Raw genomic sequence first — 20,716 nt, forward strand, 5'->3', positions numbered from 1 at the left:
GACTGGGACAGAGAACCTGTCGACCGATCTCTCCTTCTTTCCCTGCAACTTCACACATCCTCATTTTCTAACTTTCTGAGTCACTGAGCTGAAACATTGAGTCGGCTTTGCTCTTTGCAGATGAGGTCTGACCCGCTGAGCATTTTCTGCTTTATTCATGGCCTGCAGTGACCTCTTTCCCACTCCCGTCCCAGTGATAATGAGAACATTTCCAAAGCTGTGGCCCAGTTCCTGACTGCAGATTCCATTGCAACATGTGGAATTGTGTGATGGTGCTTCCTGACACACTACTGTCAGCTGTGAAACTGCTGCCCAGAGGAAGAGCAGGTATTTAACCTTACCTCGCTCTGCATCGTAAATATACACAAACTTCTGCCACTTGTAATGTTCAATGACGCTGAGCAAAGCATTCTGGATGTCTGGTCTCATCTGGATAACGAACTGGTTGGAGGTATCCACGGGGAAGCTGGGAGTGATGAAGGAGAGGTGCAGAGCTCCACAAAATGAGCTGAGAGTGTTCACCGTCTTCCTGTCATAGAAGCCGAAGATTGCGTAGACTCCACGAGCAAACAGTGAGCAGACTGAAAGAGAGAAACAGCATGGAGGGGTTTGGACGTCATACAAACGAGAGATCAGTAATGGGAAGTGGTTGCCGAGGGCTTCCTCAGAACCACCTGGGCTGCACACTCGGGCTCCAGAGAGCGACGGTGGGTGAAGCACTGACTGCTATTCCAGTTCCGTCTGGATACACAGCCACTGTTGCACTGCCCATTCCCACCTGTACTGAGATGGGGTTCAGCACCCACCCCATCAACCAAGCACTGCGGAGCTCATTCCCCACCTCGTCTTGCACCTCAACACAACTTGACCTAAATCTCTGCACTCCCCCCTTTCATCTTTAAGATGAAGTGTTGATGAACTCTGTTAGGAGTTTGAGGAGATTTGGTATGTCACCAAACATTCTGACAAATTTCTAGTGGAGAGCATTCTGACTGGTTGCACCACCGCTGGTATGGAGGCTCCAATGCACAGGGTTGCAAGAGGCTGCAGAGGGTTGTAGACACATCCAAGTCCATCATGGGCACAACCCTCCCCACCATCGAGGGCATCTTCAAGAGGCGGTGCCTCAAGAAGGCGGCATCCATCACTAAGGACCCTCACCATCCAGGATATGCCCTCTTCTCGTTACTACCATCGGGGAGGAGGTACAGGAGCCTGAAGACCCACACTCAATGATTCAGGAACAGCTTCTTCCCCTCTGCCATCAGATTTCTGAATGGTCCATGAACCCATGAACACTCCCTCATTATACCTCTCTTTTGCACGATTTATTTATTTTGTAATTGATAGTAAGTTTATGCCTTGCACTGAACTGCTGCCGCAGAACAACACATTTCACCTCATACAACAGTGATAATAAACCTGATTCTGATTCCGCGGTTAGTCAGCTCTCTGGGGACGGTCGAAATCCCACGGCACATTTTAAGGAAGGGTGGTGGAGATCTCAGTGGTCCAAGGCCCATTATTGAACTCACATCAGTGAAGCATCATCAGAAGGAACTGGTGCAGAAGTAGACACCAGGATTCCTTCTTCTTCAGCCCTTGGCCTCTTCTACCTCTCAGCTTCTTACATCTCCTTCCTCCCCCACCCACCTACCTTCCCCCTCACCTGGACTCACCTATCACCTGCCTGTGTGCTCCTCCCCCTCCCCTGATCTTTTTATTCTGGCTTCTGCCCTCTTCCTTTCCAGTCCTGATGAAGGGTCTCGACCCAAAACTTCAACTGTTTATTTCCCTCCACAGATGCTGCCCGACCTGCTGAGATCCTCCAGCACTTTGTGTGTTGCTCCAGATTCCCACATTTGCAGAAGCTCGTGTCCCTGGCAGGCTTGTCTCCGTAGGTCGGGGCAGGGAGTACAAAAGTTGGGACGTAATGCTGCAACTTTACAAAAGAATGGTTTGGCTTGGAGCAGCAGACAGTCCTGGTCACCACACGACAGGAAGGATGCGATTGCACTGGAGAGGGTGCAGAGCAGGTTCCCCAGGACATGGCCTGGATTGGAGACTTCAGTTCTGGGGAAAGATCGGACAGGCTGGGTTTGTTCTCCCGGGAGTGGAAGCGGAGGGCTGACCTGATAGAAGTTTATAGAATTATAAGGAGCATAAATAGGCATGAAAACATGAAATACCAGAGGGCACAGGTTTAAAGTGAGGGGGGAAAGTTTACGAGGCAAGGGGGAGAGAGAGAAGGGGAGGGGAGGGGAGGGGAGGGGGGAGGGGAGGGGAGGGGGGAGAGGAGGGAGGGGGGGGGGGGGGGGGAGAGGAGGGAGGGGGAGGGGGAGGGGGGAGGGGGGAGGGGAGGGGAGAGGGGAAGGGGAGAGTGGAGGGGAGAGGGGAAGGGGAGAGTGGAGGGGAGAGGGGAAGGGGAGAGTGGAGGGGAGAGGGGAAGGGGAGAGTGGAGGGGAGAGGGGAAGGGGAGAGTGGAGGGGAGAGTGGAGGGGAGAGGGGAAGGGGAGAGTGGAGGGGGGAGGGGAAGGGGAGAGTGGAGGGGGGAGGGGAAGGGGAGAGTGGAGGGGGGAGGTGGGGAGGGGGAGGTGGGGAGGGGGAGGTGGGGAGGGGGAGGTGGGGAGGGGGAGGTGGGGAGGGGGAGGTGGGGAGGGGGAGGTGGGGAGGGGGTGGGGGAAGGGGGTGGGGGAAGGGGGTGGGGGAAGGGGGAGGTGGGGAGGGGGAGGTGGGGAGGGGGAGGTGGGGAGGGGGAGGTGGGGAGGGGGTGGGGGAAGGGGGTGGGGGAAGGGGGAGGGGGGATGGGGGAGGGGGGATGGGGGAGGGGGGATGGGGGAGGGGAGGAGGGGAAGGGGAGGAGGGGAAGGGGATGGGAGGAGGGGAAGGGGAGGGGGATGGGAGGAGGGGAAGGGGAGGGGGAGGGGGAGGGGGAGGGGGAGGGGGAGGGGGAGGAGGGGGTGAGGAGGGAGGAGGGGGTGAGGAGGGGAGATGGCATAGGGGAGAGGTGAGGGGGTGTGAGGAGGGGAGGAGGGGAGGAGGGACGGGGAGAAGGAACGGGGAGAAGGAACGGGGAGAAGGAACGGGGAGAAGGAACGGGGAGAAGGAACTGGGAGAAGGAACGGGGAGAAGGGGGGAGGGGAGGGGAGGGGAGGAGGGGAGGAAGGGAGGAAGGGAGGGGGGAGGGGGGGAGGGGAGGGGAGGAGGGGGGAGGGGGGGAGGGGAGGGGAGGAGGGGGGAGGGGGGGAGGGGAGGGGAGGAGGGGGGAGGGGGGAGGGGAGGGGAGGAGGGGGGAGGGGGGAGGGGGGGAGGGGAGGCTGCTGGGTGATGAGGAGGGAGGTGAGGAGGAGGAGGGAGGTGAGGAGGAGGAGGGAGGTGAGGAGGAGGAGGGAGGTGAGGAGGAGGAGGGAGGTGAGGAGGGGTTGCTGGGTGAGGAGGAGGGGGGTGAGGAGGGGTTGCTGGGTGAGGAGGAGGGAGGGGAGGAGCATGGAGGAGGGGAGGAGGGGAGGAGGGGAGGACGGGGTGGTGGTTGGAGACGTTGGTGGGGTGTTGGGTGGGGGGATGGGGTGGTTAGCAGGGACGGGTGGGCTTCAGGGCGTCTCCGTGACTCTGAGAACCTGAACCATCAAGTTGCCTCATGACCCGTTATTGTGTCCTGTGTCCCGGCTGATGACCCCACGCCCTCTGCATCTCCTTATCCGCCTGAGCCCAACATCAAGGACCCTCCGCCCCTCAACACCCCGCTGGGGCCATTCCCTCTGTCCTCAGTATTCCTCCCGCAGTGCATCACCTCACACCCGTCGGGATCAGATTCCATCAGCCAACACTCTGCCCACTTTCCCAACTGAGGCCAGGGGCTTTCTCTTCGAGTCTGGGGGTCGGGGGTTGGCGGTCAGGGGTCGGGAGCCAGTGGGACCTCTCTCTCCCTCTCTCTCTCTCTCTCTCAGACCCCTGACCCCAAGACCCCTCCCCCAGACCCCTCCCCCAGGCCCCACTCCCCAGATGCTGACCCCAGACACCTGACCCTCACAGCCCGACTCCTCTCCCTCAGACCTCCGAACCCAGGCCCCTCTTCCCAACTCCTCACTTGCAGACCCCAGACCCCTGACCTATCTCCCCAACCCCTGACCGCTAGACCCCGATGACGATTCCTCCTCCTCAGGCCCTTTCCCCACAGACCCCTTCCCCACAGACCCCTGACCCCAGACCCCTCTCCCCCAGTCCCAACTTCCAGACCACTAACCCTTCACCCCCAGAATCCTCTTCCCTAGATCCCTGACCCATCTCCCTGACCCCTTAATCCCAGACCCCTTCTCCCCCACAGACCCCTGATGCCTCTTCCCCAGATCCCTGACCCCCAGAACCCCCACCCCAGACCCCGATCCCCCAAATCCCAGACCCCTGTATCCCCGACCCATGACCCCTCTCCCCCAATCCCTGACACCTAAACCTCTGACACCTAAACCCCAGACCCCTGACCCCAAACACCTCTCCCTCAGATCCCTAGACCTCTGACCCTCTCACCAACCCCTGATCCCCAGACCCGTGACCCTTCTCCCCAACAAGTGACCTCCAGGCCCGACCCCTCTCCCCTAGACCCCTGACCTCAACCCATTCCCAGACTACTCCACCCCCAGACCCCTGACCCCCAAACCAGAGCCCCAGATCTCTCTCCCCAGACTCTTTAGCCCCAGATCCCTCCACCCAGACCCCTCCCCCAGACTCCTCCCCCCCGCCCCCCAGATTCCAGAACCCTATCCACCTGCTCCGTGGCTACAGTCTGAGACTCTCTGGGGGAGACGATTCCACAGATTTACCCCCCCGAGAGCAGGAATTCCCATCTCTGTCTGAGGCAGGTGCACCAATACTCCACGGGTGGGGGGGGGGGGGGGGGTCACACCCTCCCAGACCCCTCAGTAAAATTAGAGAATGCTGGAGATACCCAGCGGGTCAGTGTCTGCGGGGAGAGAACAAGAGGGAGTGTTTTAGATTCTGATGGGGGGAGGGGGGTCAGTGACCTGAAACACTGACTGTTTCTCTCTCCACAGATACTGCTTGACTTGCTGAGTGCTTCCAGCTTATTCTGATTGTATCGCAGAATTACAAGTCTGCAGTTCTTGGTGCCGTTGATGTATCAGTAAAGCCACCGTTCACTCTTCTAGTCTGTAATGAGCAGGGACCCATCCTGCTCACCTTCTGCTGCTACATCAGCTGCTTCACCCCAGGAATCAGGCCAGTGAACCACCTTCCTCCAATGCAGACACACCCTTCCTTAGACACTGAGACCAGACTGAGGCAATACCCCAGGTGTGGTCTCACCAGGACCCAGTAACATCACTTCCTACTGCTATGCCTCAGTCCGTTGCGTTAAAGGCCAACATTCCAAATTACTCACGGTATCTGCACACTCACAATGTAAACCCTGGTCAGCTGCTGGCAACATGTTGTGTCCAGTCCCAGCCTGTGGCCCAGTGTGGGCGTGGAGGGGTTTACTGCAGGGACGGTATGGAGCTGGGAGAGTCGGGGCTGTTCTCCCTGGAGCAGAGAGGGTTCAGGTGACAGTGAATCAGGGGAAATGGTTCCTGGCCTGGGAGGGTCAGGTCCAGAGAAAAGGGGATCGATCAATGAACAATGGGGAGAGGAGGGTGTGTCCTCACGGAGTAGGTGACGTGGTGATAGGAACGGATTCAACCGGAGCGTCCACAGGAGACAGCAGAAATATTTGATGGGAAAACTCACGGGGCAGTGGGGAGAGTTTGAACAACGTTCTCTCAACAAAACGGAGTCTAGAATGATCGCACACATTTGGCCCACTGTGTCTGTGCTGGGTCCCCACCCGAGCAACTCCACTTCCAATCCAGACCTTTCTCTGTGGCCTTGCAAATGGTTCCTCAATGTATGTTTATCCAAGTAGCTTGTGAGAGCCAGAATCGACGGGCTGAATGGTTCCTGGGCGCTGATACAGCTGAGGCACGAGCAGCCGTGAACCCCAAGAGCCTCAGGAGTGGAGTGCTTGGGTGCTGATGTTTCAGAGCAAGCAGTGTCACACCAACATTCCCATCCACAAGGACAGTGCGTAATTACCATCACATAGACCATTGCGCAGAGCACCTGCTCCTCCACCCTCCCAGGGTCCCAGGTTCGATCCCGGCCTCCGGCACTGTCTGTGTGGAGTTCGCATGTTCTCCCTGCAACTGCGTGGGCTTTGCCCGGGTGCTCCGGTTTCATCCCACATCCCGAAGTTACGTGGGTGGGTTACTTGGTCACTGTAATGGGCCCCTAGTGTGTAGGTGGGGGGCAGGAGAATCACAGGGGAGTTGCAGGAGGGGGAATGGGGTGGGGCTGGTAGGGTTGGGCTGAAAGGCCTATTCTGTATCAGAGAAACAGAGAGCAGACGGATATCGGAACTCCCAACAGGATAATGCACGGGATGTGGCCCCGTAACAACTGCAGGGATGATCTCACTGACACCAGGTGTGTCCAGTTCCCCTTCTTTAATGTACAAAAGTTTATTCACTAAAAGTGCCACAAAATGACATACAGTCAAAAACTACAGCGATGAGTACAATAATCACTGCAACAAGAACCATGCAGACGCATAACCACAGCAGATGCTAACCAAACCACCGCAAGATGCACCACTTCAAATCAAAATCTTGTTCACACCATCCACGACACACGCGATCCTCTGGGGGACCCACCGATCGCAGAGTTCACCCAGGATGCCTGTGGATACCGTGTGCTCCCTCCAATTCCCCTTCGTGTACACTGCAACCAGACTCTGTACACTAGCCAACTGCCCTGTGTATTTTGTATCCAGTTGTTATCACACACTCCTCAGTTTCTGTGTACAATTTCTGGCTGCTTTGTATCCACACTTTCCAATCCAACTGTACAACGGAGTTCAATATCACTTTACACAGTCATATCTAATTTGTCTGCACTGTCCAAATAAACTGTCTGAACACTAGCCAATCACCCAGTGTGTAGACTCTCTAATTGTCCAGTGTTTACATTATCCAGTTACACTGTACATCTGCACTAGTGTACACACTGTTCAATCAGGTGTGTACAGTGTTGAATCTCACAGTATTTATAGCATCTCATTGTGCTGCGTGTTCTCCAACACCTTGTGCACACACGGTCTAATTTTTCTGTCTGTACAGAATCCAATCACACTGTGTGTGTATTGGGTCCGATGGATGTGTGCACATTGTTCAGTTGCCCTGTATGTGTGTCTACATTTTCCATTCCAATGTGCACAGACTCTTCTCGTTCCACCTTCCTGAAATGCCCAGTGTTCCCAGCACTTGAACATAGAACACTACAGCACAGTGCAGGCCCGTCAGCCCACGATGTTGTGTCAACATTTTATCCTGCTCTGATCTAACTCAGCCTCCCTGGATTGTTCAGGCGTTGCCCAAATCTACAGAGTGCACATTCCCTGGACCTGTGTGACGGTACTCAACTTCTGAACGTGTCCACGTTGTCCAGTCATTCGATGTGTACAGTCTCTCATCGCCCAGTCAATCCCAGATTACATTGGCCGTACTGTCCAATTGCACCGTTTATTGTTCAATCACTGACCCATCACCTTGTGTATCCACTTTCAAACTGCCCCATGTGTACAGTATTGAAAACCACAGAGAGTACACCTTGTGTATACACGGTCTCACTGCACTGTGTGAACACTGTCCAACATGTTCCTGTAAATAAGGGTGAAAGGCAAGGGCAGTGTCCAGAACCCTGGACATAAACGGATGTCGAGGGTTGGATGAAAAAAAGGAAGCTCATGGCAGGTGGAGGGAGCAGAAAACAGGGAGCCCCGCAGGAGTACAGCAAGTAGGGGCTTTTACTGAGAAAGGAGGTTACAAGGGCAAAGATGGAGCAGCTGTTGAACTAGGTTAAGGAGGGTCCAAGAGCACTGAGTACATTAAGGGAAAGAGTAGAGTCAGTTGGGGGCCAAAGAGGCAATGTGTTTGTGGAGCCAAAGGATTTAGATGAGGAATTGTTAATATTTCTATCCTGTATACAGCGAGAAGACATTATAGTTGGAGGATTCAGGGGTGGGGGTGGGGGATGAAATTCTAAATCATTAAAGAGGTATTGGATATCTTAACAGGTTAAAGGCAAATAGATGCCCAGGGCCTGCTGAGATGTACCCCAGGTTGCTGTGTGCAGCAGCATGTGTGGAGATCGTTGGGGCTCTGACAGAGGGTCTTCACTGGCCACAGTGAGAAGCCAAAGGACAACAAATGTGGCACCTTTGTTCAAGAAGGGCAGCAGGGACAAGGCAGGTCATTACCAAACTGTGACTCCAACGTCAGTGGTAAAAAAGTTACTGGAAAAAAATGAGGGACAGGCTTAATCTACACTTGGAAAGGCTGGGACTAATCAACGATAGTATGGTTTTGCTGAGCACGGATCCTGTCCGAATTTTGGAAGAGGTAACAAAATGTACTGATGGGGCAGTGTACTAGATGTAGTCTTTGACAAGGTCCCAGTGAGATGACTGGTCCAAAGGTTGGAGCCCATGGGAACCAGGGGAAGCTGGCAAATCAAACTAGCTCAGTAAAAGGAGGCAGAGGGTGGACCGGGGGTGTCCCACAGGGACTGGAAGCCTGGGACCCTTACTAGTTGTTACATGCATTAACAATTTGGTGATGTGTGGGTGTAGCAGGTATGATCAGTAAGATCACAGATGACAAAAGTTTCTATTGATAGTGAGGAGATGGTCATTGCTGTAAGGATGATGTTGATCAGAAGATTGGCAGAGCAATGGCAGTTGGACTTTCATCCTGGTAAGTGTAAGGTGATCCGCTGAGAGCACTGGACTGGTCAGTACAGAATGGCTGGGAGATCCATAGCGAATATTCGGTACAGAGGGATCTTGGCGTAAGTCCAAGGATCCCTGAAGGTGGCAGGATGGGTAGAAAGATGGTGAAGAAAGGATGGGGGACACCCACATTCCTCGGCCAGGACGTAGAATATAAGAGCCGGGATGTTAGTGTGACTTCAACATCAGGTGGACCACAGCTGGAGTATTGCGGGCAGTTAGCATTGCCACCCCGGTGGAGGGATGTGATTGCACTGGGGAGGGTGCAGAGGAGATTCACCAGGATGTTGCCTGGGATGGAGCGGTTCCATTATGAGGAGAGGCTGGGTCTGTTTGGTTTGGAGTAGAGATAGTTCTGACAGGACATGACTGGGATACAAAATGATGAGGGGTATAGGTAGGGGAGACTGCCCGGAACCTGGACACAGATTCAGGGTGAGGCGGAAGGGGATACATTGAGAGGGGTCCTGAGGGGGACCTTCTTCACCCAGAGAGCATTGAATACCTGGAACATACAGCCCAAGAGCACGGTTGCAGCATTTAGGGGTGTCTAACGAGCACTTGAATCACCCAGGGAGAGAGGGGTAAGGACCAAGTGCTGGAAGATGGGATCAATATGGAATGATGCCCACTGGTCAGCATGGGCGTGGTGGGCCGAATGGCCTGTTTCCATGGGTCTATAACATCGAGGTTAACCCAGTGAGGATGAGCTGACGTTTATGGGTCAGTTTACTCGGGAGGTAGATGGGTTCGGAATAAATTAGCAGAGCAGCTGGAAAGGAGAGACTCGTCCTGTTCCAGGACGGAAGGAGCAAAGTTTGCTCCTGGGGTGATCTCACGGCAACCAGGAAGGAACTCCTGGAAGGAATCAGGACCATGTGCTGTGTGGGAACAGTGACAGGGGTCTCCCAGGGACACAATGACCACGAGAGGGGACAGAGCCAGAGGCAGCTGCCCATGCGATCTTGCTTCAGGTTGGTGCAGAGGTGACAAATGAACCTCTGTACATGGATGGAGCCATTGCCCCTCGTCTCCAACATGCTCTGTACAACCGGAGAATGGCCTTGAAGCCGAGCGAGTCCCTCTCTCTGCAAGTGAAAGATTAGCTGACAGGTATCGTTCGGTTGGATCTGAGGACGGGTGTGTGGGAATTGGAATTGGAATTGGTTTATTATTGTCACACGTTCCGGGGTCCAGTGAAAAACTTGTCATGCCGTTCATGTAGATCAATTCATTACACAGTGCAGCCAATCATTAACTTCACCACATGACCATTTGTGGAACCGTGTGTACAATAAACCATGGCCCTGTGTGCACACTATCCAATTACACATTCCATCTGCACTGTGTGTGCAGCCTGCCCCGAGGACACTGTCCAATTGGACTGTGTCTGCACAACATCCAATCAAACAGTGCACACACTATCCAATCAAACTGCACGTAGAACATCCAATCATCCTCCATGGATGGTGTCCACCCCACCTGTACACTGTCCAATCTCTCCGCCTGCGTACCGTCCATTCTGTGCAGACTGTGTGTACACTGTCCAATCTCTCCGCCTGCGTACCGTCCATTCTGTGCAGACTGTGTGTACACTGTCCAATCTCTCCGCCTGCGTACCGTCCATTCTGTGCAATCAGACTTCATGTACACTGTCCAATCTCTCCGTCTGCGTACCGTCCATTCGGTGCAGACTGCATGTACACTGTCCAATCTCACTGCATATATTGATTGTCGCAATTTGCTGAGCTTTGCATTCCACCACATCTGGCTCCCTGTTCAACGTTTGTCACTCTCTCCACATCTGGCTCCTGGTCATTGCCTACGTCAGCAAGACCAAGGAACTGATTGTGGACTTCAGGAAGGGCAAGTCAGGAGAACACACACCAGTCTTCATTGAGGGGTCAACAGTGGAAAGGGTGAGCAGCTTCAAGTTCCTGGGTGCCAACATCTTGGAGGATCTATCCTGGGCCCAACACACTGATGCAATCACGATGGCGGCACGCCAGCAGCTCTACTTCATTGGGAGTTTGAGGAGATTTGGTACGTCACCAAAGACCCTTGCGAATTTCTACAGATGTATGGTGGAGAGCATTCTGATTGGTTGCATCACCACCTGGTATGGAGGCTCCAATGTGCAGGATCACAAGAGGCTGTAGAAGGTTGTAGACTCAGCCAGCTCCATCAAGGGCACAACCACCCCCCCCCCCCTCCCCACCATCGAGGACATCTTCAAGAGGCGGTTCCTCAAGAAGGCAGCATCCATTAGTAAGGACCCTCACCATCTGGGACATGCCCTCTTCTCGTTACTACCATCGGGGAAGAGGTACAGGAGCCTGAAGACCCACACTCAGTGATTCAGGAACAGCTTCTTCCCCTCCGCCATCAGATTTCTGAACAGCCCGTGAACCCATGAACACTCCCTCGTTATTCCTCTTTTGCACTATTTATTTTTTGATAACAGTAACTTTTGTGCCTTGCACTGTACTGCTGCCGCAAAACAACACATTTCACGACAGACGTGGGTGATAACAAATCTGACTCTGGTTCTGAGTTTTTCCACATCTGGCAGCCACCCAGAGCAGGGATGCTCCTGCTCAGACACAGGAGAGAATACAACTCGGAAGCCAGAGCTGCTTCTTATGAAGACACTAAATAATGGCCCGGAATATTCAAACTAACCAGAGATACCCACAGAACCAAATGAATGATCTTAGTGTGTCAGATACAAGTTGGCAGCAGCTTTGTCTGTTGCTGGGTTAGTCATTACTCAGGAAAATGAAGAGCACTCTGTCCCCCTCTCTCAGGAGAACTATTATACTGCACAAGAAGTGTGAATATTCAGAGTATTTGTAATATCAAACAACCTGACCTTGCTTGCTTTTAATTATCCTGAGCCAGAAATCAGGGACATAATTCTACACTCTGGTAAATTAAGAAACAGAACAGCATCAGAAATTCATTTTCATTGAAATTAGAAGAACCAGTGATACATTTCAATTCCCACGTTAATCTCAGCAAGTAATTTTGTTTCCCAGAGATCACAGTGCAGTCTTCAGACTGTAACTCGGTGTCAATCACACAATCACATCTCCTTTCTTGGCCAAACCACTGTCTGTGTGTGTGTGTGTGTGTACACGTACGTGCACGTATCTGTGTGCCTGAGAGTGCAGGTGTGAGAGTGCATGTTCATGGGTGTGTGTGTGAGAGAGATTTTGTGTACGTGTGAGAGAGAGGGAGTGTGTGTGTGTGCGCGAGAGTGCGTGTGCCCGTGAGGGAGTGTGTGTGTGTGCGCGAGAGCGTGTGTGCACGGGAGGGAGTGTTTGTGTGTGTGCGCGCGAGCACGTGTGCACGTGAGGGAGTGTGTGTGTGAGAGGGGGTGGAGGAAGTGTGATCAAAACCAGAACCAGGTTTATTATCACTGACATCTGTCGTGAAACGTGTTGTTTTGCGGCAGCCGTACAGTGCAGACAGAAAATTACTATAAGTTACATACATACATACATACATACATACATACATAGTGCAAGAAAGGAATAACGAGGTAGTGTTCACGAGTTCATGGACCAGAGATCTGATGGTGGAGGGGAAGAAGCTGTTCTGAAATTGTTGAGTGTGGGTCTTCAGGCTCCTGTATCTCCTCCCCAATGGCAGTAACGAGAAGAAGGCATGTCCCGGGTGGTGAGGGTCCTCAGTGATGGATGCTGCCTTCTTGAGGCACTGCCTCTTGAAGATGTCCTCGATGGTGGGGAGGGTTGTGCCCGTGATGGAGCTGGCTGAGTCTACAACCCTCTGCAGCCTCTTGCAATCCTGTACATTGGAGCCTCTGTACCAGGCGGTGATGCAACCAGTCAGAATGCTCCCCACTGTACATCTGTAGAAATTTGCAAGGGTCTTTGGTGACATACAGAATCTCCTCAAACTCCTAACGAAGTAGAGCTGCTGGTGTGCCTTCTTCACCACTGCATCAATGTGTTGGGCCCAGGATAGATCCTCTGAGATGTTGACACCCAGGAACTTGAAGCTGCTCACCCTTCCCACCGCTGACCCCTCAATGAGAACTGGTGTGTGTTCTCCCGACTTCCCCTTCCTGAAGTCCACAATCAGTTCCTTGGTCTTGCTGACGTTAGGTGCAAGATTGTTGTTGCAACACCACTCAACCAGCTGAGCTATCTCACTCCTGTACGCTGCCTCATTGACATCTGAGATTCTGCCGACATCAGTGGTGTCATCAGCCAATTTATAGATGGTGTTTGAGCTTGATGGGGAGAGTGGTGGGGAGAGTGTGGGGGCGCGGAGAGTACCTGGGGAGTGTGTGGGGGGGTGAAGAATGGGGGGTAATGTGGGGGTGGGGAGAGAGTGTGTGTGTGTGTGTGTGTGTGTGTGTGTGTGTGTGTGTGTGTGTGTGGAGGGTGTGGGGAGAGTGAGTGGGGGGTAGTGTGGGGGTGGGGACAGTGTGTGTGGGTGTGTGGCGGGAGAGTGGGGTGTGTGGGGGTGGGGGTGGGAAGAGTGTCTGGGGAGCGTGTGTGGGGGGTTGTGTTGGGGGTGTGTGTGGGGGGGAGTGAGTGTGTGGGGGGGAGAGTGGGGTGTGTGGGGGTGGGGGTGGGGAGAGTGTCTGGGGTGCGTGTGTGGGGGGGTTGTGTTGGGGGTGCGTGTGGGGGGTTGTGGGGAGCGTGTGTGGGGGTGTGTGGGGGGTGGTTGTGGGGAGTTGTGGGGGGGGTTGTGTTGGGGGTGTGTGTGTGGGGGGGAGTGAGTGTGTGGGGGGGAGTGAGTGTGTGGGGGGGAGTGAGTGTGTGAGGGGTGAGTGTGTGAGGGGGGAGTGTGTGAGGGGGGAGTGTGTGAGGGGGAGTGTGTGGGGGGGGAGTGTGTGGGGGGGGGAGTGTGTGGGGGGGGGAGTGTGTGGGGGGGGGGAGTGTGTGGGGGGGGGGAGTGTGTGGGGGGGGGGAGTGTGTGGGGGGGGTTGTGGGGGGTGTGTGTAGGGGTGTGTGGGGGGTGGTTCTGGGGAGTTGTGGGGGGGTTGTGGGGGGTGTGTGTAGGTGTGTGTGGGGGGTTGTGGGGGTGTGTTGGGGGTGCGTGTGTGGGGGGGTTGTGTTGGGGGGTGCGTGTGTGGGGGGGGGGGTGCATGAGGGGATGGGGCGGTAAATGTTTTGGGGGGATTGAGTGATTGCTCCAGAAGCTGCTGATCCAAGACATGGAAAGAAATCTCCAATAGCTCACCCAATGGATCAGAGCAGAGCTCTGCCATCCCACCACCTCTCACTGGGAGTGGGCAATTCCACAGCTAATGGGGTGAGGGGACTCAAGGACACCCCATCCTCAAACACTAAAGACCAGGGTGAAGCATTCCCAGACGTTCACCTGGAATGCTGAGTGGATGATCCATCTCTGCTACCTCCTCACATCCTCCAGACTCCACACAACTGGATTCACTCCCAGGAGTTCAGGAAGGAACGCTGGGCCCAGGACCCTGCCCCGAGGAACTGCTGCGCTGTTCCCGGGTTCCCAAGAACCACTGCGCTGTCCCCAGGGAAGCCCTGCGCTGACGTGCTGAGACTGACCTCCAACATCCAAACCATCTTCCTTTGTGCAAGACGATTCCGTTCACGGGAGTGCTTTCCCTGATGCCGTTTGGCTTCAGGTTTACCAGGTCTCCGTGATGCCACACTTGGTCAAACACTGCCAAGGGTAGTCACTCACTCCTTCTCTGGAGTTCAGGCTGAGAGCCATGGATACAGCGAAGGTCCTGGGACCAGACAACACCCTGGCTGTAGTGCTGACCTGTGGTCCAGAACCCGCGGCACCTCATCACAGGCGGTTCCAGTGCAACACTGGCCTCAGCCTGACAGTGAGGGAAATGCCCAGGAATGTCCTGTTCACAACAAGCAGCACAAATCCAACCCAGGTAATCACCACTTGACCTGTTCATCCTCCGTCAGCAAAGTGGTGGAAGGATGTGGTCAACAGTGCCGTCAAGTGACAATTACCAACAACTGTTCACAAAGGCCCAGTCCGGGTTTCACCAGGACCTCATGGCTCCAGGCCTCATTGCAGCCTGGGTCCAAACCTGGACCAACGAGGCGGATTCCAAGTTGAGGTGGGATTGACTGCCCTTCGCTGATGACTGCATCACGTCCAATTCCACTCACAACCCCTTGATGAATGAAGCAGCCCACACCTGCACGCAACGAGACCGAGACCGAGACACCTGCACGCAACGAGACCGAGACCGAGACACCTGCACGCAACGAGACCGAGACCGAGACCGAGACACCTGCACGCAACGAGACCGAGACCGAGACACCTGCACGCAACGAGACCGAATGAAGCAGCCCACACCTGCACGCAACGAGACCAAGATAACGTCAGGAATAGGCTGATAACCAGCAAGTAACAACTGCACCACAAAGTGCCAGACAATGCCCACCTCCAGCAGGGGAATCCAACCACCTACCCCTGACATTCAATGGTATTACCATCGTCCAGTCCCACACCATCAACAGCAGGAAACAAACTGCTGGAGGAACTCACTCAGGTCAAGACTCTGCATCAGTCCTCGACTCGAACGTCAACTATCCCTCTGCCTCCACGGATGCTGCCTGACCCATTGAGTTTCTCCAGCAGTTTGTGTTTTGCTTCAGATTCCAGTATCGGCAGTCTCACATTCCCACACCATCAATATCTGGGGTCACCACGGACCAGTCACATAATTACTGTAGTTCTGACAGTGGGGATCCTGCAACAAGCGACACACTTCCCAACACCCCAACTACAAGCCACAAGTCAGGGGTGTGATGGAACACTGTCCCCTTGCCTGGGTGAGTGCAGGTCCAACAAATCTCAAGAAGCTCAACAACAGCTCTAAATTCCTGGGCGTTAACATATCGGATGACCTGTCCTGGGCCCAGCACGTAGATGCATCACATGGAAGGTGCTCCTGCATCTTTACTTTCTCAGGAGGTTAAGAAGGTTTGGCTTGTCACCGAACACTAACAAACTTCTACAGATTGTACTGGCTGAAAAGTATCCAGACTGGTTGCATCACAGTCTGGGATGGCAATTTGAATGCACAGGAATGTAAGAAGCTACAGAGAGTAGTGGACTCAGCCCAATACGTCACGGGCACATCCCTCCCCACCATCGGGAGTATCTACAGGAGGCGCTGCCTCAAGAAGGCAACATCCATCATCAAAGATCCCCACCATCCGGGCCGTGCCATCTTCTCGCAGCTCCCATCGGGCAGGAGGTACAGAAGCCTTAAATCCCACACCACCAGGTTCAGGAACAGCTACTTCCCTTCATCCATTCGGTTCTTGAACCAACCGGCACAACCCTAATCACTGCCTCAGTACAGCAACACTGGGACCGCTCTGCATGACAATGAACTTGTTTTTGTTCTAATTTATGCTTTCTTGTATAGTTTTGATTATTTATGTTTAATTGATGTTTTTCTTATGACTGTTGTGTCTCTGATGCTCTGTGCCTGTGATGCTGCTGCAAGTAAGTTTTTCACTACACCTGTACATACATGTACGTGGACATGACAATAAACTGGACTTTGACTATCCAGGTTCGGCACAGCTTTGTGGGCTGAAGGGCCTGAATTGTGCTGTAGTTTTTCCTTGTTCTATGATAAAGCACTATGTTTTATATTAATGATCTGGATGAGAATGTAGGTGCTGTGGTTAGTAAGTTTGCGGATGACCCCAGAATTGGCGATGTGGTGGACAGTGGGGAAGGTTGTCTCGGGTTGCAGCAGGATCTGGATCAACTGCGGAAGTGGGCAGAGGGGTGGCGGATGGAATTTAACTCGGACAAGTGTGAGGTGCTGCATTTTGGGAAGTTAAACCAGGGCAGGACTCACACAGTGAATGGCAGGGCCCTGGGGAGTGTTGTAGAACAGGGAGACCCAGCGGTGCAGGTACACAGTTCCCAGGGGTGAAAGTGGTGACACAGTGTAGAAGGCGTTTTGCATGCTGGCCTTCATCAGATGGGACATTGAGTACAGGAGTTGGGATGTCAGGTTACAGCTGTACAAGTTGTTGGTGAGACCGCACTTGGAGCATTGTGTGCAGTTCTGGTCGCCCAGCTACAGGACGGATGTGATTACACTTGAGAAGGGGCATAAAGATTCACCAGGATGTTACCGGGACTGGAGGGCTGGAGTTATAGGGAGAGACGGGACAGGCCGGGACTGTTTTCCCTGGAGCGAAGGCGGCCCAGGGGTGACCTTGTAGAGGTTTGTAAAATCATGAGGGTGAACGGTCAGTCTTTTCCCCAGGGTAGGGGAGTCCAAAACTAGAGGGCACAGGTTTAGGGTGAGAGGGGAGAGATTTAAAGGGGACCTGAGGGGCAACTTCACAGGGTGGTGGGTGTGTGGAACGAGCTGCCAGAGGAAGTGGTGGAGGTGGGTGCAGTTACAGTGTTACAGTTGTACAGGTACACGGATAGGAAAGGTTTAGAGAAATATGGACTAAATGCAGGGAAGTGGGACTGGCTTAGATGGGCGTCTTGGTCAGCATGGACCAGTTGGGCCGAAGGGCCTGTTTCCACACTGTATAACTCTGACTACTCTGCATGATCGGCACCCCATCCACCCCCCACTGAACACCCCCTCCCTGCACCACCGGCGCAGTGTGCACCGTTTACACCATACACTACAGTTACTCACCCAGGCGACTCCAATGGCACCTCCCAAATCCGCCATCAATGCCGACAGTGTCCGTCCATATCCTCTGCCCTCTCCCGTCTCACACCCCCAGCCCTGCTGAGGAGCAGCTGGGTTCACCACAATCCCTGCTTGTCTGAACTTCACCACCAATCATTGCTGCATTTTAAATTCCAGATTATTGCTGAGAGTCTGTGTACCTGTGTCTCTCTTTCTGTCTGTGTGTGAGAGTCGCTGTGTGTGTGTGGGGTGTGTGCACACGTTTGTGTTTCTGTGTGTGAATAAGTGTGTGTCTATGCGCATTTCTGTGTGTGTGTCTGTGTCTCTGTATGTCTGTGTGAGTGAGTGTGTTTGCGTTTGTGTCTCTGTGAGTGTGGTGTGTGTGTGTTCTACACTCTCCAAAACGTATGTCAGCCTAACATTCTATCTGTCTCTCCCCCCCAGTGTGTCTGCCTTGGTATCGGTGGTGGGTGTGTGTGTGTGGGTGTGTGTGTGATGGGGGGGTGGTTGGGGAGGACCCTCTCTCTGTTACCCCAGTGATGAGCAAGAAGGGGTGAGCCAAAGTAGCAGAGTGGGGAGGGGTCAGTGTGTTGGGAGGAGATGAGGTGAGGGGTAGGGAGGAGAGGAGAGGTTGAGGGGGTAGAGAGGAGAGGGTGAGGGGGAGAGAGGGTGAGGGGGAGAGAGGGGGGAGAGGTGGGGGGGATGTGCGGGGGCGCACCGCTCCCAGTCACAGCACCAGACCCCGCTGGCAAACCCTCCGCATTCTCCCGGGATCCGCAATCCGCAAACATCCCGCAGGAAGGTTCCCGGGACGCGGGCGCCCATCCGCCCTGGGGGGGAGCGGATCCACTCTCACTCCCCCCACCGGGGTCCCCCGAAACACTGCGCTCCCCCCGCAACAAGCAACAAACCCGGCGCACGGTGCGGGCTCCCCCCCCCCCCCCGCAACACCCGCAGCCCCGCACATTCTCACAAAGATCGCCGACCCTCTCCCTCCGCCCGCCCCCCAACTAACCCCCATCCTCCCCCTTCCCGCTCGTCCCTCTCCCTCCCTGGGCACTGGTCTCCAATTTCCCCGGCTGGTCCCTCTCCGCTCCCCTCCCCATTCCCCCTCCTTCCCTTCCCTTCCCCTCCACCTCTCCCCCAACCCTCGCCCCCTCTCCATCCCTCTCCCCCATCCCTCTCCTCCCCCTCTCCTACCCCCGGGCTCGACCCCGCACTCACAGGCGTTGGTGACGGCGAAGCTGTCACTGATGTCCACCCTCTCGGTCTGAGCGGTGAGTTTGTACAGCGTGTCCGTGTTGTAGAAGGACAGCCCCAGTCTGAAGGCGGAATATTCCTGAGAGTGCTGCTTGGGAAAGAGGGCTCCTGGAGAGGGGAGGGAGGGAGAGAGGGTTAGCGGAGGGAGGGAGGGAGGGAGGGAGGGAGGGAGAGAGGGTTAGCGGAGGGAGGGAGGGAGGGAGGGTTAGCGGAGGGAAGGAGGGAGGGAGGGAGAGAGGGTTAGCGGAGGAGAGAGGGTTAGCGGAGGGAGAGAGGGTTAGCGGAGGGAGGGAGGGAGGGTTAGCGGAGGGAGGGAGGGAGGGAGGGAGGGAGAGAGGGTTAGCGGAGGGAGGGAGGGAGGGAGGGAGGGTTAGCGGAGGGAAGGAGGGAGGGAGGGAGAGAGGGTTAGCGGAGGGAGGGAGAGAGGGTTAGCGGAGGGAAGGAGGGAGGGAGGGAGAGAGGGTTAGCGGAGGGAGGGAGGGAGGGAGGGAGGGAGGGAGGGAGAGAGGGTTAGCGGAGGGAGGTAGGGAGAGAGGGTTAGCGGAGGGAGAGAGGGTTAGCGGAGGGAGAGAGGGTTAGCGGAGGGAGAGAGGGAGAGAGGGTGAGCGGAGAGAGGCAGGGAGGGAGGTAGGGAGAGAGGGTTAGCGGAGGGAGGACGGTTAGCGGAGGGAGCTCCGGGCAGAGGGGTGAGGGATCCCCGGAGGGAGGGAGCCCCGGAGGCAGCGAGTCCTTACCGATCTGCAGACTGCTGGGGAACGCTCCCAGGACACAGGCCAGGAGCCCCGAGCACAGCACGGCCGCCAGCGCCCGCCTCATCGTGCCTCTGCATGAGCGACTGGAGCGGAGCCGCCGTCTCCGCCGAGGCTGCTGCAGCTCTGCGAGCGCCGCCTGACACGCATCGCTGGGCGTCCCCAGCGCGGAGCCGCCGCTCGCACGTCCCCAGCGCGGAGCCGCCGCTCGCACGTCCCCAGCGCGGAGCCGGTTGGGTCGAGTGCTTGGGCGGCAGCCCGGTCCCCTGGCGGAGCGGCCCCAGCGCAGAGCTGGCCGTTCGCCGCCGCTGCTCGGCGGGCGGACCGCGGGATGGTCCCGTCGATGGGAGTCTCCCTGAGTTGGGACCGGGGGTCAGGTTGTCGGAAGGGGAACGGGGCCGAATGGTTCAGGGGGCCTGGTGGATGGAAGCGGATGTAACCATGGCAACTGACCGGGAGCCCCTCCTCCCCGAACAGGAACGGGGCTAGAGAGGGGGTTATACCTTGGCACGTCCCGTCAATGGGAGGGGGAGAGGGGGGGAGGGGGAGAGGGGGGGAGGGGGAGAGGGGGGGAGGGGGAGAGGGGGGGAGGGGGAGAGGGGAAGGGGGAGAGGGGGGGAGGGGGGGAGGGGAGAGGGGGGGAGGGGGGGAGGGGAGGAGGGGGGGAGGGGAAGAGGGGGGAGGGGGAGGGGGGGAGAGGGGAAGAGGGGGGAGGGGGAGAGGGGAAGAGGGGGAGGGGGAGGGGGGAGAGGGGGGAAGAGGGGGGAGGGGGAGGGGGGAAGGGGGGAAGAGGGGGAGGGGGAGGGGGGAGGGGGAGGGAAGAGGGGGGGAGAGGGGAAGAGGGGGAGGGGGGGGAAGGAGGGGGGGAAGGAGGGGGGGAGGGGGGGGAAGGAGGGGGGAGGGGGGGGAAGGAGGGGGGGGGGGAAGGAGGGGGGGAGGGGGAGGGGAAGGGGGGGAAGGAGGGGGGGAGGGGGGGGGAAGGAGGGGGGAGGGGGAGGGGGAGGAGGGGGGAGGGGGAGGGGGAGGAGGGGGAGGGGGAGGGGAGGGGGAAGGAGGGGGGGAGGGGGAGGGGAAAGAGGGGGAGAGGGGAAGAGGGGGAGAGGGGGGGAGGGGGAGGGGGGAAGAGGGGGAGGGAGGGGAGGGGGGAAGAGGGGGAGGGGGAGGGGGGGGAGGGGGAGGGGAAGGAGGGGGGGAGGGGGAGGGGAA

At 56.1% G+C, this 20,716-nt stretch overlaps 1 protein-coding gene across 3 annotated transcripts in view; it reads right to left on the minus strand.

The window, feature by feature from the left end:
- The window catches only part of LOC127570068 (glutamate receptor 1-like), a 126,619-nt gene extending 106,904 nt beyond the window's left edge, over positions 1-19,715 (minus strand). For 2 of the 3 annotated variants that reach the window (XM_052015320.1, XM_052015319.1), the window contains exons 1-3: positions 19,496-19,715; positions 18,726-18,869; positions 342-581 (exon numbers count right to left, since the gene is read on the minus strand). In XM_052015320.1, the coding sequence (XP_051871280.1) occupies positions 342-581; positions 18,726-18,869; positions 19,496-19,577 (466 nt within the window). In that variant the 5' untranslated portion in view covers positions 19,578-19,715. Of the gene's footprint in view, positions 1-341; positions 582-17,504; positions 17,808-18,725; positions 18,870-19,495 lie in introns of those variants that run through there. The other variant, XM_052015321.1, reaches the window with a different exon arrangement.
- Between the last annotated feature and the right edge of the window lie 1,001 nt (positions 19,716-20,716).

The sequence above is a fragment of the Pristis pectinata genome, chromosome 4 (genome assembly GCF_009764475.1).
Source record: "Pristis pectinata isolate sPriPec2 chromosome 4, sPriPec2.1.pri, whole genome shotgun sequence".
Classification (NCBI taxonomy): Eukaryota; Metazoa; Chordata; class Chondrichthyes; order Rhinopristiformes; family Pristidae; genus Pristis; species Pristis pectinata.